Genomic DNA, 24,124 nt, shown 5'->3' on the forward strand with positions numbered 1-24,124 from the left:
TCTGATTTTGTCTTAGGATACTGAGTACATACTTCCAGTTTTGACGCCTTGTTTTGAAAATGTGGCTGAACCCTCCCAACGGTGACAGACGCTCAGTGGAAACGTGGAGGATTCGGTCAAACTGGTTATTTGTCCCTGGGCGTGTGTCACTGTCCAGGGTTTCTTCATTTCCATGGGCTTCCTGTCTCTCATTTCTCTAGTTTCTAACTGCAATCGTATCTCATTCTTCATTTTGTCGCATGCAAAAGTTCAGAAGTTCTTCATCACGAAGAGGAAGGGAAGCTCACCTAACGAGGTAAGCTCAAAATGTATCACAATCGGGAGACAGGTTGGGAGTGGTAGCCAGGTGTAAGGGCTCTGCGCTGGGGCTGCCTTTGTTCCTGTCCTAGTTCTGTCACCTCTCTGTTCTGTAACCTTGGGCAGATCTTTCATCTCTCTAAGCTTTTGTTAATTTCATTGACAAAATGAGGATGATAACAGTAGCTGCTTTATGGCGTTTCTCTGAGGTTTAAATAACACAATGTGAAGCATTTAGAACAGTGTCTGACACAAGCTAAGCCCTCAATAGTTATTAGTTATTAGTTTCTAAATGTTTTTAATTCTATAACATTTACAAAAGTAAAATCGTCTTCATCCAGATAGCAAATTTATGGAAAGCTATTTAACTTCAAAAGTAAATTCTGAATTTCTAGAAGTCTGTCATTAATTTGTTACAGTAAAGCCTCTCTGATGTTATTCTCTTGTTCGTTCTTAGATTTTAAAAAAATAGTGAAAGCTCACACTGGGCTTAGTGCTTTGTGTGTCACTTAATCCTCCCTACAGCCCTATAAGGTAAGTTACATTATTATCCTAATGCTACCAGTGAGAAAACCAGGAGACAAAGCCACTGAATAACTTACCCAAAGTCAGAAATCTTGTTCATGGTGAGGCTGGACTTCAAAGTCAGGCCATTGGACTACAACTCCCCTATGATGAGTAATCTGCCTTGCGATTATGGTCAGGCTGGTTTGAGGAGACATGCTTTTAAACCGTGCCAAGGAAGAGACACTGCACATTTAAATGTGCAAAATTTGCCTTTGGGTGTCCACAAGAAGAGTAATCACATCACTTAAAACTGATCATAAGTCTGTTTGTTTGAAGCTTCATTTTTCATTGCTCTTGTTTTTTTGGAGGGCTGCTGGATGAGACTAGAGGATAACTCCACTTTTAGCTTTGCCATGGTATGGAAACTTGTCCTCTGAATCTTTATGTGTTCTGGCAACTCACAGGTGAGCAAAGATTTAAATTAACTGAAAAGCTTGGATTAAAATAAAACAAAAAATAAGCCTTCATACTAGATTGAATTCATTTCATTTCTGGAAGTGGACTATGTCAGGGAAATTTCTATGTGAAAAAAATAGATTAATAGTGCTCGGAGTTAGCTCACTGTATTTACTCCCTTCCACACTGTCTCAGCTTTCTCAGGAAGTTAGTCAAGTTTTCATTAAGGGACTGTTTTAATTTCATTAATCAACTTTGACATATAACATTAATCTGTGGTTATTAAATGTTTTATGCCAGGCATTCGCATGATGTGGCTGTTTTTAACAACAACCTATTTGATTTGTGGAACTTTAAATGCTGGCAGATTCTTTAATTTGGAGAAAGAAGCAAATCCTGAAGTGTGGATGAATATTGTAAGTGATGGAAAATTCCAAAGACCATCAAGTAAAGCAGATTAATTGATTGTGAGATATTAACTTCCTGTATGGCAGAAAAATCTCTGATAAGAAAACATAAAACATGGGTGATTTTTAACATTTCTCCAAGAGTTAAGCTAGGTAGATCTTCTTTTTTGGCTGAGTAAGTAATACTTTCTAGCAATATAAAGCAGAATTATATTTTTTATAGATAACTTCCTCTTTTGAATTTACATTTTTAAGAATATTAAGAATTTCTATTTTAAGCCCTCTGGATGATATATATGACTGTCCTCTACTGGACTATGGTTTTATTATCTTTAAACCAAGAGGGGTCTCAAAAGACAATTGACACATATATATGTATAACTTAATCACTTTGCCCTATACCTGAAACTAACACAACATTGTTAATCAACTATACTCCAATATAAAACAAGAAGTTAAAAAAATGTGGTATATATATACACACACACACACACACACATACACACACACACAAAATGGAATTTTACTCAGCCATAAAAAAGAATAAAATAATGCCATTTGCAGCTACATTGATGGACATAGAGATTATCATACTAAGTGAAGTAAGTCAGAAAGAGAAAGACAAATACCATATGATGTCACTTATATGTGGAATCTAAAATATGACACAAATGAACCTATCTACAAAACAGAAACAAACTCACAGACATAGAGAACAGACTTGTGGTTGCTGGGGGGTGGGGCAGGGGACGGTTTGGGACTAGCAGATGCGAACTATTACATATAGAATGGATAAACAACAAGGTTCTATTGTCTAGCACAGGGAACTATATTTAATATCCTGTAATAAACCATAATGGAAAAGAATATGAAAAAGAATATATATAATACATATATGTGTGTGTGTGTATATATATATATATATATATATATATATATATATATATATATGAAACTGAAATACTTTGCTATACACCAGAAACTAACACAACTTTGTAAATCAACTATACTTCAATCAAATATATATATGTATACTTAAAAAAAAAGACAAATGACTTGAGAATATAGTTTTGTCAGAAGAGTGGGTCAATGCTAGATATTATCTCCAACCCCCCAAAAAATGTACTACTAGCAGACATTTTCTAATAGTCTACTTATTTTTCTATCAAGACTTTATGTAGTAAATTAATTTTACAGTTACCTGGGGCAACAGATTTCAGATAATTTACCCCAAAAAACACACACTAGTTGCTTTTTTCTAGTTCCTTTTGATAACCTTTAGAGAAGATGTTTAGCTAATGCTCATATTTTTACTGGGCAGAGTGAAATCATCACCTACAATGGCTACCCCAGTGAGGAGTACGAAGTCACCACTCAAGATGGGTACATACTCAGTGTCAACAGAATTCCCCATGGACGAAGAGACACTAGGAGCACAGGTAGAAGATGTGTCTCTCCTGAGAAGGAGAATTGCATATGACTAAAGTTTATCTCTGGCTGTTCATTAAGACAGTGACTGATTTATCAAAATTGGTTTGAATTTTGGATTAGTCTTTACATTGTTAACAGGAAGTCTCATTCTTTTCCAATTCTCTGAAGACAGGCAAGAACCTAAAATTACAAAGAGCAAGACTGATCTTCTTGACTGCCGCCAGGCTTTCTTCTTAGGGAGTAAATGCAGAGGTGGAGCCTACATTTTGTTAGCTCATTACCGATTTCTCATGTGGAAAATTGCTGTATTCCCAATAGTGGATTTCCTCACTGTTGGAAAGAGATTGGCTGGGTTGTATGAAGCTGGCTGCGCGGTATCCCAAAAGAGTCTCTCCTGCCCCCTCTAGAATCAACAGGCTTCCCTCTGCGGGATAAAAAAAAAAACCCAATTAAAAGACAGTGGCATTTGTGAAACTTTTTCCAGGAAGGAAAACTTTAACATTCATGTATACTTTGACCTGAGGAACAGACAGTTCATGCAATGAAAGAGCATGGGATTACTAAGGCTCCATTCTAGAATGAGGAACGAGCCATGCAAAAGCAGATGAATTACACTCTTTAAAAGGGGAAATATAACTGTAAAGCCCCTGAGGAGGGAGAGAGAAGAGCAAGCAAAATATCTGCAAAGGCCCAGTGGCCTTTATCTACCAAATCATTTACCATGAGATGATTCATGGTAAATGAGACCATTTACCATGAATCATCTTATCTCCCATCCACATTCAGAGGCAGCTAAAATCATGTAGTTCAAGAATTCAAGAGTTTCACAATAAAAACTGCGAGTGGGGGGCTTCCCTGGTGGCGCAGTGGTTGAGAATCTGCCTGCTAATGCAGGGGACACGGGTTCGAGCCCTGGTCTGGGAGGATCCCACATGCTGCGGAGCAACTAGGCCCATGAGCCACAACTACTGAGCCTGCGCGTCTGGAGCCTGTGCTCCACAACAAGAGAGGCCGCGATAGTGAGAGGCCCGCACACCACGATGAAGAGTGGCCCCCCGCTTGCCATAACTAGAGCAGCCCTCACACAGAAACAAAGACCCAACAACACAGCAAAAATTAATTAATTAATTAATTAATAAACTCCTATCCCCAACATCTTCTTAAAAAAAAAAACAAAAAAACCTGAGAGTGGGACATGGGTAAGATTACTATCTACAATATGAGATGCCCAGTTAAAGTTGAATTTATGATAAACAGCAGATGTTTTTCATGTAAATCTCACTTTATGATGTACTTATATGAAAAAATTATTCATTGTTAATCTGAAATTCAAATTTAACAGGGCATCATGGGTCATTTTGTTTATCTTTGTTTTGTTTTTTGCTAAATTTTGCAATACTAGGCACGGCGAGGGGTGGGGTAGGGAGGTGTTATGAAACATAAAAGGAGAAAACTTTTACAAGAAAGGCTTTACTTAAGGAGGGAGAATTTGGGGAAGATTTGGAGTTAAAAGACATTTATTAGGTGTGTCTTTCTAAATGCTTTAAATGAATTAAATCAATTAAACCTCCCAGAAACCCTATGAAGTTGGCACTATTAATAGTTACTATTTTACAGATCATGAAACTGAGGTAAAACAGGTTATGTAATAGCCTCGAAGTCACACAAATGGCAAATGACAGAACCAGAATTCAAACCCAGAAAGCCTGACTCCAGAGCCTATGCTCTTAACTACTAAGTTATAGAATCTTCCATCCTGGTTCTCTTCCTCAGAAACTTGAGAGTTCACAGGAGGGCGTTGAGCTGATTTTACTGCTATAGTTTTCAAATACTTTTCAGTGGGCAGAGGCTGGGGGTTTGACTGGAAGTTTGGTGAGGAAATAGTCATTGTCCATTTATGCTCACCTCCCCCTCCTCCTGGAAAAGGCATAAGACTCCATCAAACGTGATCATCTTCATGTCTCTGTAAGTCAAACCCAGGAGATATGTAAAAGCGAATACATAGTGAATAAATGTAAAAGTGAATACACAGTGCAGAGCAGTTACAAGCACACACTTTGGCATGAAACAGAACCGGGCTTGAGTCCTACCCATGTACCTTATTAGCTGAATGACCCCTTAGGAAAGTTGCTTAACAACCTTAAGTCTACACATGTATAAAATGAGTATCCTCAAAGTAGGAGCTACTTTATAGAGTTATTGTAAGAATTTAATAAGCTCATGCATGTCAACCAATCAGCATAACACCAGGTACAAAGTATATGCTCAAAAAACTTGTTATGTGATTACAACACTCTACACTAATGACAAGGGAAAAAGTGAATGCTGTTTTTGGTTTTTGCTTTTCCCAGTGTGAGTGTGTGTGTGTGTGTGTGTGTGTGTGTGTGTGTGTGTTTCTATCATGTTCCTGAGATGCTCTATTTATTATAAATTTCTCTCTCTTCCTTCCTCCCTCCTTCCAGGTGCCCAGCCAGTTGTATACTTGCAGCATGCTCTGTTTGCAGACAGTGCCTCCTGGCTTGAGAATTACGCCAATGGCAGCCTTGGATTCCTTCTAGCAGATGCAGGTTACGATGTATGGATGGGAAACAGTCGGGGCAACACTTGGTCAAGGAGACACAAAACACTCTCAGTGAATGAAGAGGAATTCTGGGCCTTTAGGTAAACTATATCTATGAAAGTTCATGAAGGGAATTTGAGACAAGTCCTTTAAATATAATAGTGTGGGTGGTATTAACAATAATGTATGGTACTTGGAGTCACACAGCTCCTTGTAATTTCTATTAACATCTCGAAGGAAATAAATAGCAAGAAGCTCTGATTTCTATTGATTCTCCCACAAGCGAATTATATCATTTCAACAGGGTCATTTTAACATACAATTCTATCCAATACTATACATTATAAGTATGTCCTAAGGGACAGCTTAGGAAATTCCTGTGACCAAAGTATGCACTCATTCAACCAATGTTTATTGAGCACCTACTCTATGCACTGTTCTAGGCCCTGAGCATTCAAGAGTGAACAAAGTCTCTGCCCTCATGAAGCTTATGTTTATCCTAGTGATGCTATTACAAGTTTTTTCTCTTGGACAGCCAATCAGTTTTGCAAAGAAGATGTGTATCAGTACCATATTTTACCTACAGAAACTGTGGTTGAGAATGTATAGAATACCATTTTCAGGAAAACTCTAACATGAGATCTTTAAAACTTTAATAGGCAATAGAAAAGAATCTTTTGATATGCTGACTGCTTCTTTTAATGAAAGTGTTTTCTGCTGTCACCAAAGGACAGGCTGATGCCAACAGTGGACATCCTTTCTCAGGCTTAAACTCCCTGTTGGTTTAAAGCCTGCTGCTAGAGCAAAACCATATTAATGAAATACTCAGTACCCACTGACAAGTTGGAAGGAAAGAAAGAATAGATGAAATTGTTAGGGTCAGACCTTTTGCCCCAGGGCAAGCATTGGGAAATATTTTGTGTGGTTGGTCCTTGGCTGGGAGCTTGGAGCTTATTTACTATAAGGCATCACAACCATTCTCTTATACTGGAGAGTACCAATCTATATTTCCTCTCATGTTCTTCTAATAAGCAGACCCTTAGTTCCTGATGTACCTAATTCTACTATATGTTATTTAGGCCTTTTTTGTTCTCTTGTATTAATGTTGGTTGAACTGGTACTATAGGATTTTCATATATATTGACTATATCTCTATATGGACAGAAATATTAATAATAGCAACATCTGACTGAGTGTCTAATAGCAGCCAGAGTCATTCCTTTAATACTATCCAACCCCTATAGCAGCCCTGCCATATAGTATTATCATGTTCATTTCACAGATAAGGGAACTTAAGCTCAGAGCATTTAAGTAACTTATGAAAAGTTACTCAGCTAGTACATGGTAGAATCATGATTTACAACCAGTTCTGTTTCCAAAGCTGGGTATTAAGTGGCCCTAAGAGCCTTGAAGTTCCCTGGCGGAGACTGAAGTAGAGGCATGCAAACCAGGTAGGGAAAGGACAGCAAAAGAAATGCAAGAGAAGGGAACGAAAAGGAAGAATGACAAGATTAAACTTCAGATAATGTAGTTTACACAAGTCTCAAAATCATTCCTGTTATTAGAAAGTAACACATATAAGTGCAGCAACGAAAAGCTACAATAACCTGTATGTAACTGAATAAATAAAGAAATACAAACCATGTAAGTGGACAGCACAGAATTCTGTGTGTAAAAAATAAACAAGCAAGTGCTCTGAGTTTTGAACTTAGTTGGGAATATTTATAAGTCCCTGTTTTATTTTTCAGCTTTGATGAAATGGCCAAATATGATCTCCCAGGAATAATAGACTTCATTGTAAACAAAACTGGTCAAGAGAAGTTGTATTTCATTGGACATTCACTTGGTACTACAATAGGTATGTTTACAAGGGTCAACACTTTACAAGGGTCAGAGCCATGCAAAAGTTCACCTTTGAATTGGAACAGAGTAACTGTTTTACATTTACGGTGTCCTTAATTCTCTGTCCTGTGTTGGGCACATAACCCTAGTGCCCTAAGTGTCTGTGAACCTGAATTCCAGAGACTGTGAGTATGTAGGACGAGCCTTTCATCAATTTCCGGTCACCGCAACACATTTGTAATGGTGATATAATTTCCCAGGAATAATGTGTGCTCAAAATCCAAACAGGTATTTCCAAAGAGTAAGTCTCTAGATCACCTCCAAGTTGAAAAAGTAAAGCCAAATGCCATGAAATATCCTTGAAGAACGTTAACTATGCATCAATCATACCTTCCTCACAACCCACATGGAATTTTAAAAAATAAAAAAGAGGGGCTTATACTCATATTTGAACAAATTGAAAAGATATGGTAGCATTTTGTTTGTGAATCACACCACAAAAGCTTACTACAATCAATCAACTGGGCTTATCCATTTAGTGTATGATTTAATATTTATGGAGTAGCAATTAATTGTAAGCACTATATAGATTTTTTTTAAAGCCCAGGAAATGTACTTTGTGTGTGTGGTTCCTAGATTTTTCTTAAAGAAATCAATAGTCTAGCTCCACATAAAAATTTAAAGGAACCCATACTATTAAAAATATAAATTTGTTAGTAATCTTCCACTAAAGTTTTCAGTTTTAAGAGACTGGGTTATATGAAAATGCAGTATTTTAGTTTGGGTGAAACTGTGCAAGAGACAATAAATATTCCTACAGTAGCCTTATTATCACCATTTTCATCAAGAGCAAATAGGTGTTTACCAGTGCTTTGTACTGATAGGCAGCTTGCAAATTTAGACTAGGCAGTGAGCATGAGAGCGAATACACTAAAAGAGGATCAAAGAACTAATAAGGGGACCCAACCCCACCCCCAAAAAAACTGTCACTAACAGGAAAATAATTACACCCTAATAGCTAACACTTAGGAGCCTTTACTATGTTTAGGGTCCTCTGTTCAGGACCTTTCCTACAATCTCTCTGTCTAAGCTTCAGAACAATCCTACCATTATTATTTCCATCTCATAGAAAAGGAAACAGAAGTTCAAAGGAATTAAGTGGCTCCTTCAAGGGCTCTTAATACATAAGAGGTGGAACATACATTCAAACCAGGTCACTTTGCCTTCACCAACGGGGTGTTTGGGCGCTGTGGAGAAACTGCAGGGAGAAGGACGACTTGAGTGGCGTCTAGAAAAGTGGAGAGGACTTAGATATGCTCTCATATCTGATGAGCAGAGAAGACAGTAAATTGCATCATCAGGGCTCTGCGTTGCATTTAGGGCATGAAATTTTTCAGTGAGCACTATGTGCCTTTTGAGCAGAGAAATTTTTATGTGCGAAGGACCCACTCTTTATAGGACATTTAACAAGTCAGGTCCTAGCCCCTTAAATAACAGTTGGGCTCCCCAGTCAGTATGACCATCAAAAACTCACCTCCAGGGCTTCCCTGGTGGCGCAATGGTTGAGAGCCCGCCTGCCGATGCAGGGGACACGGGTTCGTGCCCCGGTCTGGGAAGATCCCACATGCCGCGGAGCGGCTGGGCCCGTGAGTCATGGCCACTGAGCCTGCGCGTCCGGAGCCTGTGCTCCGCAACGGGAGAGGCCACAACAGTGAGAGGCCCGCGTACTGCAAAAAAAAAAAAAAAAAAAGTTAATGATATGTGTGTGTATGTATAAAAGCCCAGAAGGTTATGCACCAGACTTTTAATAACAAACATGTTGTCAGAATGTTACCCTTTGATACTGAAATTAAAAGGATGAACACTTTTCATCTGTATGCATAAGAAAACAGAAGGTAAATAAAAGGAATATTGCTCATTATCTGGGTAAATTACCCTGTGTAAACAGCAACTGAGGGCTTCCCTGGTGGCGCACTGGTTGAGAGTCCGCCTGCCGATGCAGGGGATACGGGTTTGTGCCCCGGTCCGCGAAGATCCCACGTGCCGCGGAGCGGCTGGGCCCGTGAGCCATGGCCGCTGAGCCTGCGCGTCCGGAGCCTGTGCTCCACAACGGGAGAGGCCACAACAGTGAAAGGCCCGCGTACCGCAAAAAAAAAACCTCACCTCCACACATTTCTAGACATCTTCTGGGGGAACAATTATGCCTGTTTCAGTCTTTGTATCAATTACTCAGCCAGTTCCTTTTCTGGCTAAGACAGTTTCAATATTTCAACAAGAAGTTCAGAAGAAAAAAAAACCCTGCTATGGCTGCGTACACACACACAGTGGAGGGGGGCCCAGGAAAGTACCTCGGGGAACCAAAACATGGAGATACTCCACATAGCCTTTCCTGTGTGAGGCTGATCCCCACCCTCATCCTCATAGTGCTAGGTATGGATGCAATGCTATTACTGAACAATCAGAGCAAATGGAGACATATGGTCCTTACTGGGACCACGGTGGACTGAGGGAAAGCCCGTTCCCTTTTGGATGCAGGGAAGATTCCAGAGGTTTTGGTAAGCATCCAATGAAGCACTGAGAGCAATGAAATCTCATCAACTGTGAGAAAGAAAAACTGGAATAACTGGACGATAGTGCAGAGAGAGCTGATTGATTCACCTCCCACGAACTGATTATTTCTAGAGGCTCTGTGACTCACTCTGACATCTCAGAGTTGGTGGTAAAGTGACAATATTGCCAGCACTTACCCCACGCTTGGGAAGTGAAGGTGTCCCCAGTTTACTTGGCAGGAGTTGCTTCAGCGCCTTATCCGTCACTTTCGCCAACCCAGTTAAATTGTCCAGAATAAGAGAAAAATGGAGACTTGAGAGCAGAGAGGGCTGAAGGCAGATTAACTCTGCAGGATAACTTAGAAGAGTTTCCCAATTCATCTCCAAGATCAGTACAGTAAAAGGATAAAAATGACAAAGCAGAGTCCCACTTTTGTTAGTAGAAACATTACCTAAATACTCCTAATTTTTACAAGATTGTCTTGTCTCCTGTTCTCTCAGGGTTTGCAGCCTTTGCCACCATGCCTGAACTGGCACAAAGAATCAAAATGAATTTTGCCTTGGGTCCTGTGGTCTCATTCAAATACCCCACGGGCATTTTTACCAGTTTTTTCCTACTTCCAAGTTCCTCAGTCAAGGTAGGCTCTTCCTTTTGCCAAAAAGTATATGAGGATCTCCTTTTGGATGATAGATCCTTATTGTTTTAAAATCTATTATGAAACAAAAGTAGGACATTTAGATGAAATCTGTAGAAACCAGACTCTGGGATCATGTGCTTGGAGTGTATGTGTCCTTGTGTGTGTTTGTCTATGCCACAGTGTCTACAGCTCCCATATGCAATTCACTATACTCAGTTATTAACAGACCTGAGTATAAATCAGAATTTCTAACTGAGCTGACTGCCGTGTCAGTTTAAGATCTACTCACAAGTTTCCTTTTTCCGTTCTTATTCCCCTGGGCATGTCAATGAATTCACAGTGCCCAAATGGAAGACATTTTCCAAGTTACATGTGATCACTGATATCCCTGACTTTGATGTTAGAAAAGCCCGAATAATATAACCCTTCCCATATGGCAGCTTGCTGTAATTTACTAAAGCTAAGATTCCAAAGCGTAGATGTCTTACAGCTGAATTATTCATTCAAGTATTTATTGGTTATTTTCCAATAGTTGGAAAAGTAGTTTGATGGTCAATTGTGAGTTTGGGATTTTATTCTTTGAAAGTCTTTTTCTGTTTGCTTTTTGTTTCTCTAAAAAGGTCATTGCCACAATGAACATAGTATTTTATCAAGATTGCCCCTCAAATTTGGAGAGAAGGATAGAATAAATTTTGGCCAAAATGAAGTCAAGGAGACCAATTAGGGTATCACAATAATTCATATATAAAATGAGGTCCTGGTTTGAGGTGAAGAGGTAGAAATGGGAAAAAAAGCATTTGTGAGCTAACACAAGGAAGAACTTCCATGAGGCCTAATGATTGGTTTGATAGTAGTTTTTTGGTATTGTTTCGTAAGCTCAAGTGATGTAACTTCCCTTTTTGTCGTTGATAGTTCTATTTTAAAGTGTGCTGACATCAGTTAGTTTTGGATGTTTACTGCATTTGGGCAGAGTCGAGCAGACAAATTTGTTGAATTAAATTCAGAGATAGACACATCTATGTCTAAATACGCCAGGTTTGCATATGTGTGGCTTTGCCTACATAGGTCGGGTCTGAGGCACATATTGTCCCTGACTTATCTCAGTTTCTTATCCTCTACTGTCAAACTTCCCACCACTTTAAGTCCCATTCTCTGGCCCACCCACCATTTCATAATATCCGTTGCCCCTAGAAGCTCCAGTCCTCCCATCAGAGATGCCCACCCAAGCTTGCTTTTCCAAAAGCCCTAGAAGTTTTAACTATGCTGCCTCCCAAGACATCAATTTTTTTTCTGTCCTGTGGCACCCTCCCTTCAGTACTCCATCCTCTACCTTTCAGCATAAAAGCTGGCTACTCTGGAACACTACCAGAAAGGTGATGTGTACACAGGTAATAGGGAAAAACCCTGCTTTTCCTTCCTATTCAAGGCAATATTTGACCTTAAGGAGAAACTGCTCTACCTTTCTTGCCATTTAATGAGAAATATAGGCGATTGTTGATTGGACAGAATGTGGGGGAGCTTCACCATGGAGAAATTAGCTAATTTGAGGTTGAGGGTACTTACTGCAGTCTCCTTGTAAATTATGTTTGATGATATTAGCTGGGTGGAGACCGATTCATAAATAGTAACTTTTCCTGAATGACTTGGTCTTCTTGACCCAAACAGCAAATAAATATAAAAATATAAGTAGAGCCCCGAGAATTCTCATTTCTGGGATGAAGGGAATGTCAAGAAGTCTGAAAATGGTCCTCGAAAGAATAATTATTCTTTATTTTTACAGAGTATTTTTGGTACCAAAGGTTTCTTTCTAGAAGATAAAATAGGGAAGTCACCTTCTACCAAAATCTGCAACAATAAAATATTACGGGTGATGTGTATTGAATTTATGTCTTTATGGGGCGGATTCAACATGAAAAATGTAAACATGGTATGTATAATGATTCTGGGGCCATTCGATGCTTTTAGAAATTCCAGCTTTTCTTTGATTCATTTTGATGTATCTATTATATTACATAAATTAATGTGGTATTCTAAACTTAAGGGCAGAGATTTGCTATGCATAGAAGATTAGATATTCAATGGACCATGAATGTGAAGACTGAGGAAGACAATAGGCAGCTTCATCCTTTCATACCTGGTCAAATTTAAGAAAATAGTTGTTCCACAGTAGGTAGTGGTTTCACATGTTCACAATCAGCTACCACTTACTACAGTCAACTTGATTTTATTTCAGTACAACACAGTGCATTAAAAAATAAAATAAGATCCTAGAAAAGAAGTACATACAAGCATTAAATTTGTTCCATGTATGCCTTCACTTGTTGGGTGAATTTAACCTCAAATAAAATTCATCATTTAACTTGGAACATACAAGACAGAATGGAATGGAGTGTAATCCCTTTCCAATGAAAGAGCAGAAGTCCTGTTTCATCAACTCCTTGTTTCCTGTTACTGAGAATTCAAGGAGGACGAGGAGTTCAGACTACAGACCAGTGTGGTTGAGTAGTTATCTCTGTCATATTCCAAATGGCAGCCAATGAGACTGTAACAGTGAAGCTAGTTCCAAAATAGCTTTGCTCGGCCAGCCACCCTACCCCCATTCTTTAAGAGGATAAGTTGTGTTAGACCAAAAACCTTGAGGAACAATTGTTCAAAGCCTGCTTCTTCAAAAGTAAAAATTTTTAGTAGTTTCCTTGATTTGTTCCATTATATTCTCAGACATACAATTATCAGTACTATTTTATGCCTACAATTTTCATCTCTATTATATTTATGAAGACTAAAGTACAGTACACATGGAAGTGATTGATTTTTAGCTTTTTTTTGCAGTATTTTATTTTATCCTTACAAGAGCACAGCAAACTGTAGTATGATTTTTAGCATGTCCATTTAATAGATGAATATACAGAAACTCAGAGATGATAAATAACTTGCCCAAAGTCACAAAGCTTATCATTAACAAAGTTAGGTCCTGAACTCCAGGATTTTTGATCTATTGATCTGTGATCATCACATCTGTGCACACACACACACCCAGCCCCCACACACACACACTTGCACAGAGTACGTTTCTTGGTTGCTTTGCTCCATGATGTCCATTGTTGCTTCTGCTTCAAAATAAGCAAATTATCCTACAGCTTCAGAGCTGATGCAAGCTTGCTCTCAAGCAGCCCATGCCACCAGTCAGCCCATGGTTCACCCACATTCAAGTGCCTGACATGAATTTGTAATTATCTAGATGATTCTTCCTTGCCATTTTCAAAACCTCAATATTTGTTTATTAGTTCTCAGCATAATTATGATCTGCTTCTGAAAGGCATATTTTTTTCATTGGGTGGTTAATGCTGTAATACGTGTCCTTTTTCCTTCAGAGCCGAATGGATGTGTATATGTCCCATGCTCCCACTGGATCGTCAATACAAAACATCCTGCATATAAAACAGGTAGGGTCTTTGTCATGGAAAACGATTCCCTTAATTTTCTTTATATACAAAAGGACAGAGTTAGCATGTCTCTTCTAAGAAACTTAGCAGCTGGCTTCCTTTTTGCCCTTGTCACCATCTTTATGGTTTGATTTCCCTGGATTTTAAGAGAAAGAACAAGGGATGGGGCAGACCAAGTAGGTGACATAAATGAACCCCATCTTAAATCAGAGCTTGTAAAATAGGCCCTGAGCTGAAACAAAAGGTAAACTGGGAGATACTCAGAACTGAGCCTTCCCCAGAGAGAGAAATACCTGAGATTTGATTTCCCCCTAATGAGGCTTGGTTTTCCACTAGCTTTTCCTTCAAACCAAGGAGATCATTGCATCACTTTCTGTCGACCTTGTTTTTCACACTGGTAAAATTTATTTATATCTTTCTGCTCATCCCGAAGCCTTATTTTCTTCCCAGCATACAGTGCTTTCCTAAGATTTGCTGTTAACAATCATGATTCTTACTGTGAATATTACTTTTCTGTAAAATATTTAATTCAGCTTTACCGATCTGATGAATTCAGAGCTTATGACTGGGGAAGTGAAGCTGAGAACATGCATCATTACAATCAGGTAAGCTATTCAGAGTGACCCCAGAAGGGTGGCTTTGAAAACTTACAATGAAAAATTATTTGAGAGTAAAAAGAATCCTAGCTGGCAATTGGTCTCATTCACATTGGTTGATAGAGATATTTTTTTAAAATCTAGTTTTAATATGTATTCATTTCAGAAAATCTAGAAATAAAAGAATTATATACTAAGGGAGTTAAGTCATTTATAATCCCTCCACCCAGAGATAACTATAGTAGATGTATCAATATTTATTATATTTATTCCAATCTCAACTTCACTCTTTTCCACAACTTTCAATCTTGCTTTTTTATTTATAGTCATAGCAAAACATAACCAATGTTACTGAGGGGTTTTTTTTTAACATTATTTTTAATGGCTACATAATAATGAAAATTGTTTTATAAAAATCTATAAAAATTGACAGAGTAAATGAATACACGCTTCTTGATACCAACAGAAGAAAATTAAGATTACACATAAAGGTTAAGAGAATTTTCCACCCATGAAGTGTTGAATCTTAAGGCAACTTTTTCCCTCTAACTTTATGCACCAAAATTTATAGACTCATTTAGCCTTCCTATACTTTTAATCAATCCTGTTGCCACCTTCCTTTTTCTAAGTCAGGGGCTGGGCTTCTCAGTATGAACTAAGCACATTTTTCTGATGTTTTCCCAGACTGACATATTTAAGGCTATTAGTGCAAACATAGATTGATGAAATTGTTTCTGAACATCAAACCAGTCAATCAGACCAGTCAATTTCTCAGTAATGGATTGAATTATTAGAGAAATGATTCTACTAGCCCTTAAGACAATGAGAGCTATATATAATTTTATTATTATTTTTAATCAGCTTAAGGTGTGATTTACATACAGTAAAATTCACTGATTTTATGTGTCTAACTCAGTGAGCTTTGAAAGATGTATTCATTCATATAGCCACATCACAAGCAAGATATTGAATATTTTCATTACCCACAAAGGTTTTTTCCTGCTTCTCAGACAATGTATATTTACAAATGCATATATTTGCAAATGCTTAGAAAAAGGCCAGAAAATAAATAAACAGCAAATGTTAAAGGGATAACTTTCAAAAAGGGGAAGAAAGGAAGAGTGAAGTGAATGGACATGAAAGAGAAAAGGAGGCTCTCATTTTGGATTTTACATACATTTGTCTCTTTTCATTATTGTAATGAGCATGTTATAGTTATATATTGTTTACATTTACAAGAAAATAAAACAAAACACACACACACACGTAAGACCATTATTGTCAAGTTCAGCTTTATTGAGGTAAAACTGACCAAAAAATATTTAAGATTGAAGTGTACAACATGATGACAAGTATTGAGAGTGTAAATGTCCTCAGAATTTACACACAGTTAGCTAGCTGGTCCTACCCTACTCCAGGCCAATCCTGTTTTATTTGTTTGTAATTTTAGATCATTGGAAGTCAATTTTCATTACATTCAGAAGTATCAACAGTTTGTCCTCTCCTTAAGTTCCCAGCACAATCTCTGTGTCCACTCTATGTTTTTTTAAGAATAAGAGGATTAACCCATGTAAGCCTCATGACGGTAGGAATTTCCTTCTCTTTTATTCACCAGTATTGTCTCACCTGGCAGAGTACCTGGAACTTACTGGCCCCTTAATACTTATTTGTTGCATGAATGAAATTTTTTAACTTCCCTCTAATCCACCTTAAAATCTCTGTCTTCTTGATTCTCTCCTTCCTTTCACTCTCAGAAAATGAAGGTCCTCTTATTATGCAAGTTATCCTGATCTTGTGCCCTCGACCCCATCTCTTCTCATATCTTCTTACTGGCTTCTCTTATTATCTTAAATGAACTCCTATCCCTTATGAAAAACAAACAAAAAACCTTCCCTCAACCCATCAATTCTATCAAGTCATCCTTCCATCACTCTGTTTTTATCAACATTTTTTAATATTTTAAAGGGAAGTGGAGAAGTATCTCCACTTCTCCACTCACTCCTGAACCCTGGAAAATGTAGCTTTGGTCTTCATCTTCTTATTATAGCTACTCTATTTAAAGTTGCTTGTGGCTTTTAATTGCCAAATATAATTGCCTATTCTCACCTATATCTTGTGTTAGTTACCACAGTCTCCTTGCAACTCACCCCCCTGATTTGGACTTACATAATATAACAATCTCTGATTTTTTTCCTTCCCTTTTTGATTGCTCCCTTTGTCCTCTGACTGGCTATTCTCTGTCCCCCACTGCTCTCAAGTTGTCAGAATTCCTCCAAAATTCTTTAAATCTCTCTCCCCTTTGTCTTTGGAGAATTTAGCCATCCCTATAGCTTCAGTTACCCCTTTATGTGGATCATCCAAACTGCTTGTCTAGATTTTTTTCAGGACCCATTTCCAACCTATTTCTTCTTCAAGTCATCCCACAAACTGATGCCTATGCAATCATGCTAAGACAGAGCTCTGAGAAATGACCTTGCCTTGTCTCCAAAACTTCTGAAAGATGCCCAGCTGCTTCAGCCTTTCATTTAGACCTTGACTGTCTCCAATCTTATACCCTACAGTATTCCCTTACATATTTTCTTTTCTGGGTACACTGGACAGCTTGCCGTTCCTGACCATGGCATACATGCTATTCCTGCCTGCTGGAAAGCCCTGCCACCTTCATCCTTGTCTGTAAAATCCAACCATTCCTCAAGAGTCATTTCAAATGACTGCTCTTTATATGAAGCCCCAGTTGGAAATAATTTCTTCTTTGTCTTCACTTCCATTGATTGCATTTGGGGAATGTTTTATAGCATTTAATATACCCTACTTTGTTTACAAAAGTTTATTTAGCCATCTTGCCTTGTTCCTTCACACTCCTTGAATATAGAGCCCATTGCATGCTTCCTTCCTGTGGTCATAGTAAATATTCAGTAGTCTCTATTTATTTGAAGTCAGTTTTTGCTCTGAGGAGCTTCCTCTCATGAATGCACTTTCTCTCTCTTCCATAGAGTCGTCCCCCACTATATGACCTGACTGCCATGAAAGTGCCTACTGCTATTTGGGCTGGTGGAAGTGATGTCCTTGTAACACCCCAGGATGTAACCAGGATACTCCCTCAAATCAAGAATCTCCATTACTTCAACCTATTGCCAGATTGGAACCACTTTGATTTCATCTGGGGCCTCGATGCTGCTCAACGGGTGTACAGTAAAATCATAGATTTGATGAAGTCATTTCCCTGACTGCAATACATCTACTCTTCAGTTAAAAGTTGCTTCCAAGCCCATAAGAGGCTTTGGGGAAAATACTATCAGCAGTGAGGTCTACTCCAGCATCCTTCACCTTGTTGCTGTCGCTGAGGTGTTCCCTTATCATGGCATCCCAGCTAGGAATTATTTCTACTGTGCTGCTCTTTCTCTAGGAAATGTCCACATCTGAAATCTTAGAATCTTCCCCTCAGTCAGGGCTAGGTCCATTTTTTCATCTAAGCCCTAGTAAACTCTTCTCTGCTAACTGTACACTTCAGGGAGGAGTTAAAAGAGGCCTTTCTCTTTCTTATTTCAAATATATATAGTGGTTTCATGCAAATGATACTCATTCCCCATCCCCTTTTTCAAAGGATTGAATATAAGCATAGGAGTGCTGGCCTAGAAAAACCTTGTCAAGGGAGTCATTTGGCAATATGTTTTGGGTGGCTGTGATCTTGTGGCTTTCTTGAAATCATAATTAGGGCAATAGTCATATGGTCATCTATAGACAAGCTATGAAATAAGCCTCACCCACATCAAGCATGAAAGAATAGCTGAATGAAAACTAACCAAATTTAAGTATTCCAGGAGTTTGTTTTACTGTTACAAGCTAGGGGGAAAACTAACTCTTAGTAAGCATATGACTCAACTGGAAGGAGTGGAAGGATGTGGCTGTACTAGATTAGCCTACTAGTTATGAACATTTAAGAGGCATTGGACATCAGTTGATGTTTACAGAGAGAAAAGAAGGCATTGGTTAATACAAGAATCTGGTTAAGTGGGGGTCAGTTAAGAGACCTCCTATGGGATTTGTCTTATTCAGCTACTACTACAACAATGCTTTGTAATAAACAACTCAGTGGCTTACAAAAGCAAACATTAATTTTTTTATGCTCACAAGTCCACAGTCTGGCTGGTGTGGCTCTATTTTACACTGAAATCACCTGGGCTTGGCTCAAAGCTGTGGGTTGGGTCCAGGTCTGCTCCACATCTTCTCTTCATTCTGTAACTAGCAGCTCTCAGGGTTATGTTCTTTGCATGACAGATGTCAAGAGCACAGAAGGGCTAGCTAGATCACGCTAGCACATTTGAACTTCTGCTTGTTCACATGCCTTTGGCTAATTCAGATCACATGACCAAGCCTTACCTCAGTGGGGTAGAATAGTCTGCTTCACCTGCAGTGGGAAGCTGCAAACCACATGGCAGAGAGTGTGGATATATAATGCTATTATACAGGAGTGCAGAATTGGGGAAGATACTCCATTCTACCATATATAGGCATAAAATTCAAAAGACAAAAATAAGGAATACAATAAAAAGTAAGTCTTCCTCTTTCTCCCAACTCTTGTCATACACTCTCCACTTCAAAGACACATAACTCTTACCAATATTTTGTGTATCCTTCTACAGACTATGCCATGCATATTCTAATGGATCCACAGATACCCATTTAGTTTTTTCTCCTATATGTACCGTACTATTCATACTTTTCCATGTCTTGCTTTGATCGCTTAGTATATCTTGGAGATCATTCCCCATCAGTTCATATGGAACACTATTAAAGGTTACATGGAAATTCATCATTAACAGAGATTAAGATGAATTAGGATTTTTTGTAATTACACACGGTGTTGTAGAAAATATTGTACAAACATCAGTTTATACTTTATACAAATATCATTTATATCTACAGGATAAATTATTTTCGAACCAGTAATTCTAGTTCAAAGAGCATGTAGAATTTTTATTCTGGATGAAAATATTTTTTAACTTTGTTGGCTGACATGAAATCGCAAATCATAGCTGTTAGGGTGGCTATTATCATTAAAACAAAAGACAACTAGTGTTGACAAAGAAGTGGAGAAATTGGAATCCTTGTACATTGTTAGTGGGAATACAAAATGGTGCAGTCTCTATAGAAAGCAGTATGGAGGTTCCTCAGAAAGTTAAAAATACAACTAGTTTATAATCCAGCAATCTCACTTCTGGATATTTATCCAGAAGAAATGAAATCAGGATATCAAAGAGGTATCAGTACTCTCATGTTCAATGCAGCACTATTCACAATAGCCAATGTAGAGAAGCAAACTAAATGTCCATCGACAGATGAAAGGATTAAAAAAAGTGATTGATAGATAGATATAAATATAGATATAGACATAGATATAGATGTCGATATAGATATATCACAATGGAATTTTATTCAGCTTTCAAAAAGAAGGAAATCCTGTCATATTCAATAACATCGATTAAACATGAGGACTTTATGCTAAGTGATAGAAAGGGCCTTTATTTATCCTGTTTCCTCTCGAGACCTCTCTGTTTTTACTCCCCATGCCGCTTGCTTTCCTTAGCCTCCATCATGCTGAAGCTGGTCTTACACATTTGGGAAAGCTGTTTCCCTCTTCTGGGCCTGTTTTATCTGTGAAATAAACTAGATGATCTGTTAGGTGTTTGTTAATCTCATTGTGCTTTATTCCTATAAATGTGATTACTTTAAAAATCAGGGCAGATGAAAGCAGAGTTGAACACCAAGTACTTCCACACCCCAGCAGCCAGAGAAATTCCAGTGCCTGCCACTTTAGTGTCTTTGCATGACCCTTTCTATGGTTTAGTTCCCCTCTCCCTTCGTAAGGATCTGTAGTGCTTCATGCTACTCTCTGTCTGACCCCAGACCTTAAATTTGGATCCACCCAAGCCTGATTCATCTTTCAAGTGCCCCTGGACTAAAATAATTCCAGCCATTTCTCTACTGCTTACATCAAAATTTTCAAAATCTCAAAGGGTGACATCATAAGTAGAGACCCTGCTTCAGTTGGTTTAGGGTGGGAACTGAAATCAGCATCATCAATCAGATGATTCTCAGTCTGATTTTCTTGCATATGAGAGGTAAAATCAAGTCTGAAAACTTCTTCCCCACCTGGTCCAGTAAAAGCCAGTGTTTTGAAATGAACACACAGTTGATATATTTGTCATCCAGAGGATAAAACACTGTGTTCTACAGTTGGTGAGCATAAAATATTTTAGTTATGAGACTAGGGAGCATCATGTAGAAAAGACAATGAGGAGAGGTCACATTTTTTTCTCAACTGCAAAACAGACAGATACTACATCATGAAAACAAGCTCACATGCAAAACAACTCTAAGGGACTTCCCCGGTGGCGCAGTGGTTAAGAATCCGCCCCCCAATGCAGGGGACACAAGTTCAATCCCTGGACCGGGAAGATCCCACATACCGCGGAGCAACTAAGCCCGCGAGCCACAACTACTGAAACCCTCACGCCTAGAACCCGTGCTCCACAACAAGAGAAGCCACCACAGTGAGAAGCCCGCACACTGCAATGAAGAGTAGCCCCCGGTCACCACAACTAGAGAAAGCCTGCACAACAACGAAGACACAACACAGCCAAAAATAAAATAAATAAATAAATTAAAAAAAAAAAAACAACTCTAAGAAGATTTGTCAATGGATACAAAAAAAGCAATAATTTTAAATAATGATTTAAAAAATATGTTCACATACCTTTTCTAAGTAGAATTTTTTTCATATTTATATTCATATACTGTGATGACTCTAGGCCAAAATTTCTCAACCTCAGCATTACTGACATTTAGGCTTGGGAAATTCTTTGTTTTGCAGTCCATCCTGTGCATTGTAGGATGCTTAGCAACATCCCTGGCCTCTAACACTAGATGCCAGTAACATTCCTGTAGTGATGACATCCAGAAATGTCTCCACACTCCCCTGGGAGATGAAATCACTCCCAGCTGAGAAGAATTGCTCTAGGAAAATCTTGTAAGCTCAGAGGCTTCAGGATTTTGTAATATAAGATGAAAGTGTAAAGGTGGATTTCATAGCAGTGGAATCAGAAAATACTACATAGTAAGTGATACTGGTAAAATTAAATAACTACTTAGAAAAAATTAACTCAGATTCAATACCTACCCACACTAAAAAATAAATTTCAAATGGTCCAGAGTTCTAAATGAAAAATATTGTAGAAATATTGAAAAGAATATAAACTATATTTGTATAACCTTGGAGTAGAGAAAAACTGTCTTAAAACTCAGAAAATCCAGAAATCCAAAATGAAAACCTCCAGAGACTTAACTCATAACATTTTAACACTTCTGCATGATGAAGTAATAACTAAATAAAGGCACCACAATCAAAAAGTTTAAAAGAGAAAGATAAAATATTTGTAATATGTATAACAAACCGTTGACCAATATTCAGAAAAAATTAAAAGCCCAGACCAATTTTTTAAAAAACACGGAGAAAACAAGCTAATAATTTGCAAAGACAATTCATAAAAGAAAATCAAATAGCCAAAACATTTTAAAAGTCTCAATTTCATTATAACTCAAGAAAATGCAAACTAAAATTATAATGAGATGTCTTGATCCCATCATATTGGCAAAATTAGAAAGATTTATGAAGTGCAGAATTGATGAAGGGAGATGTGGAGAAACAATCATGTTCATGCCCTATTAGGAGAACTTACATTGGTTTGGTCTTTTGGAGGCAACTTAGCAGTAGTTATGAAAACGTAGATGGCACACTTTACAGTATAGATTTACATCTATAAATCTTTTCTATAAAAATACTCTCATATGTGCTCACTATATATATATACACAAGGGTAGTTGCTATGGTATTATTTGTAATAACAAAACATTGCAAACAAGCTAAAAGCCATCAACAAGGAATATTTGGTCCATCATCATATCTTGATACATACAATGTGGCTTTATGCAGTAGTTACATAGAATGAGATAGTTTAAAATAATGAAATGGAAAGGACTTTTTATATGAAAGAGACTTTCAGAGCTGTATATAAATATGTAAATATACACATATTTATGTAAATAAATTCATTCATGTAAATAATGTTATATGTATCAGTATGCATAATTATGTATATATGTAAACTTATAAAAAGTGTCGTAAAAGACACACATGAAACTATCAGTGGGAATTAATTCCAAGAAGAAAAGTAGGATGTACATCTCATTCTATGTGTTTCATAGTGTTTGAAGTTTCACCACAAATATGTATTCTACATACTATGTAATTTTTTAAGAAAAGTGGTAAAGTTGAACTAAATGATTTCAGAAGTGTATGATTTGTGCTCTAACAAACTATGACTTAATCCTGGTTTAGAACTAAATCTGAAAACTTAAGCCACCAAGCTTGTGTCCATATCACAGGATCCTTTAAGAAGAAAAGATAAAGGGAAAGGAAAGACAGTTCTTTAAGCACCCACTATGTGCTTATTCCATTTGCATACATTTTCCCATTTATCCTGATAGCACCTCATTTTTACTGAGACTCTTAGAGGTTAAGTGGTTTAACAAAACTCACAGGGCCAGGAAGGGGCGGAGTCAGGATTCACACCTGGACCGGTCTGTGGGGGATATGATTGCTGCTTTCTACATCAGAGGTTTCATAGTTTCCCTAGTTGATGAAGACACTCCGGCTTATCTTATAAAAGTCAGATCAAAGCACAGAGGGCCATGACTCCACAAGAGCCAGTGTGCCCACAGTTGGACAGGCTCTTGCTCTCTCCCCAGTCCCCACCACGATGTGTGTGTCTGCAATCAGTCCCCGATCCCTAGCTGCTGGACCTGAAGGCACTACTGAGGGCCCCAAGAACACTTGCAGTCACTGTGAGCCCTGTAGCACTCACCAAGGACCACACAGCTGTCGATGCTGTGGATCCCAGCAATCTGAGCCCAAGAGACATCACTCCCTGGTGCCACCACACACTCCTGCACTTGGTGCCCTGCACAACTAGACCTGAGGCCATAGCACACTTCAGCATGCCCCATCCATAGATAAAAGTCTTCCTTTACCACAGTCAGACCATAAAGTCTGGAAGAGATCGCTGTGTCTCCAAATACAGACACCTACACAAGGCTTTAAGGATCATGAAGAATGAGGAATACAAGTAAACCTTCAGGAACTGGCCCCAGAGAAATGGAGAACCAGGAATTGCCCAACAAAGAGTTATAAACAATTGTTCTAAAGATACTCAGCTACAGGAGAACACAAATAAACAATTTGATGGTATCAGGAAAATTCAAGAACAAGATGAGAAGTTCAACAAAGAGATAGAAAACATATAAAGAACCAAACAGAAATTTTGGAGCTGAAGAATACA

General features: G+C 38.1%; 1 protein-coding gene across 1 annotated transcript; it reads left to right on the top strand.

Moving 5' to 3' along the window:
• Nucleotides 1–1,568: 1,568 nt before the first annotated feature.
• Nucleotides 1,569–17,953, top strand: LIPN (lipase family member N; the record flags this gene model as incomplete). Its single annotated transcript, XM_079698367.1, has 9 exons — nt 1,569–1,676; nt 2,989–3,106; nt 5,561–5,759; nt 7,407–7,516; nt 10,551–10,687; nt 12,468–12,614; nt 14,059–14,130; nt 14,664–14,735; nt 17,720–17,953. The coding sequence occupies 9 exons, from the start codon at nt 1,569–1,571 to the stop codon at nt 17,951–17,953; spliced, it is 1,197 nt and encodes a 398-aa protein (XP_079554493.1).
• Between the last annotated feature and the right edge of the window lie 6,171 nt (nt 17,954–24,124).

The sequence above is a fragment of the Hyperoodon ampullatus genome (genome assembly GCF_949752795.1).
Source record: "Hyperoodon ampullatus genome assembly, chromosome: 1".
Lineage (NCBI taxonomy): Eukaryota > Metazoa > Chordata > Mammalia > Artiodactyla > Ziphiidae > Hyperoodon > Hyperoodon ampullatus.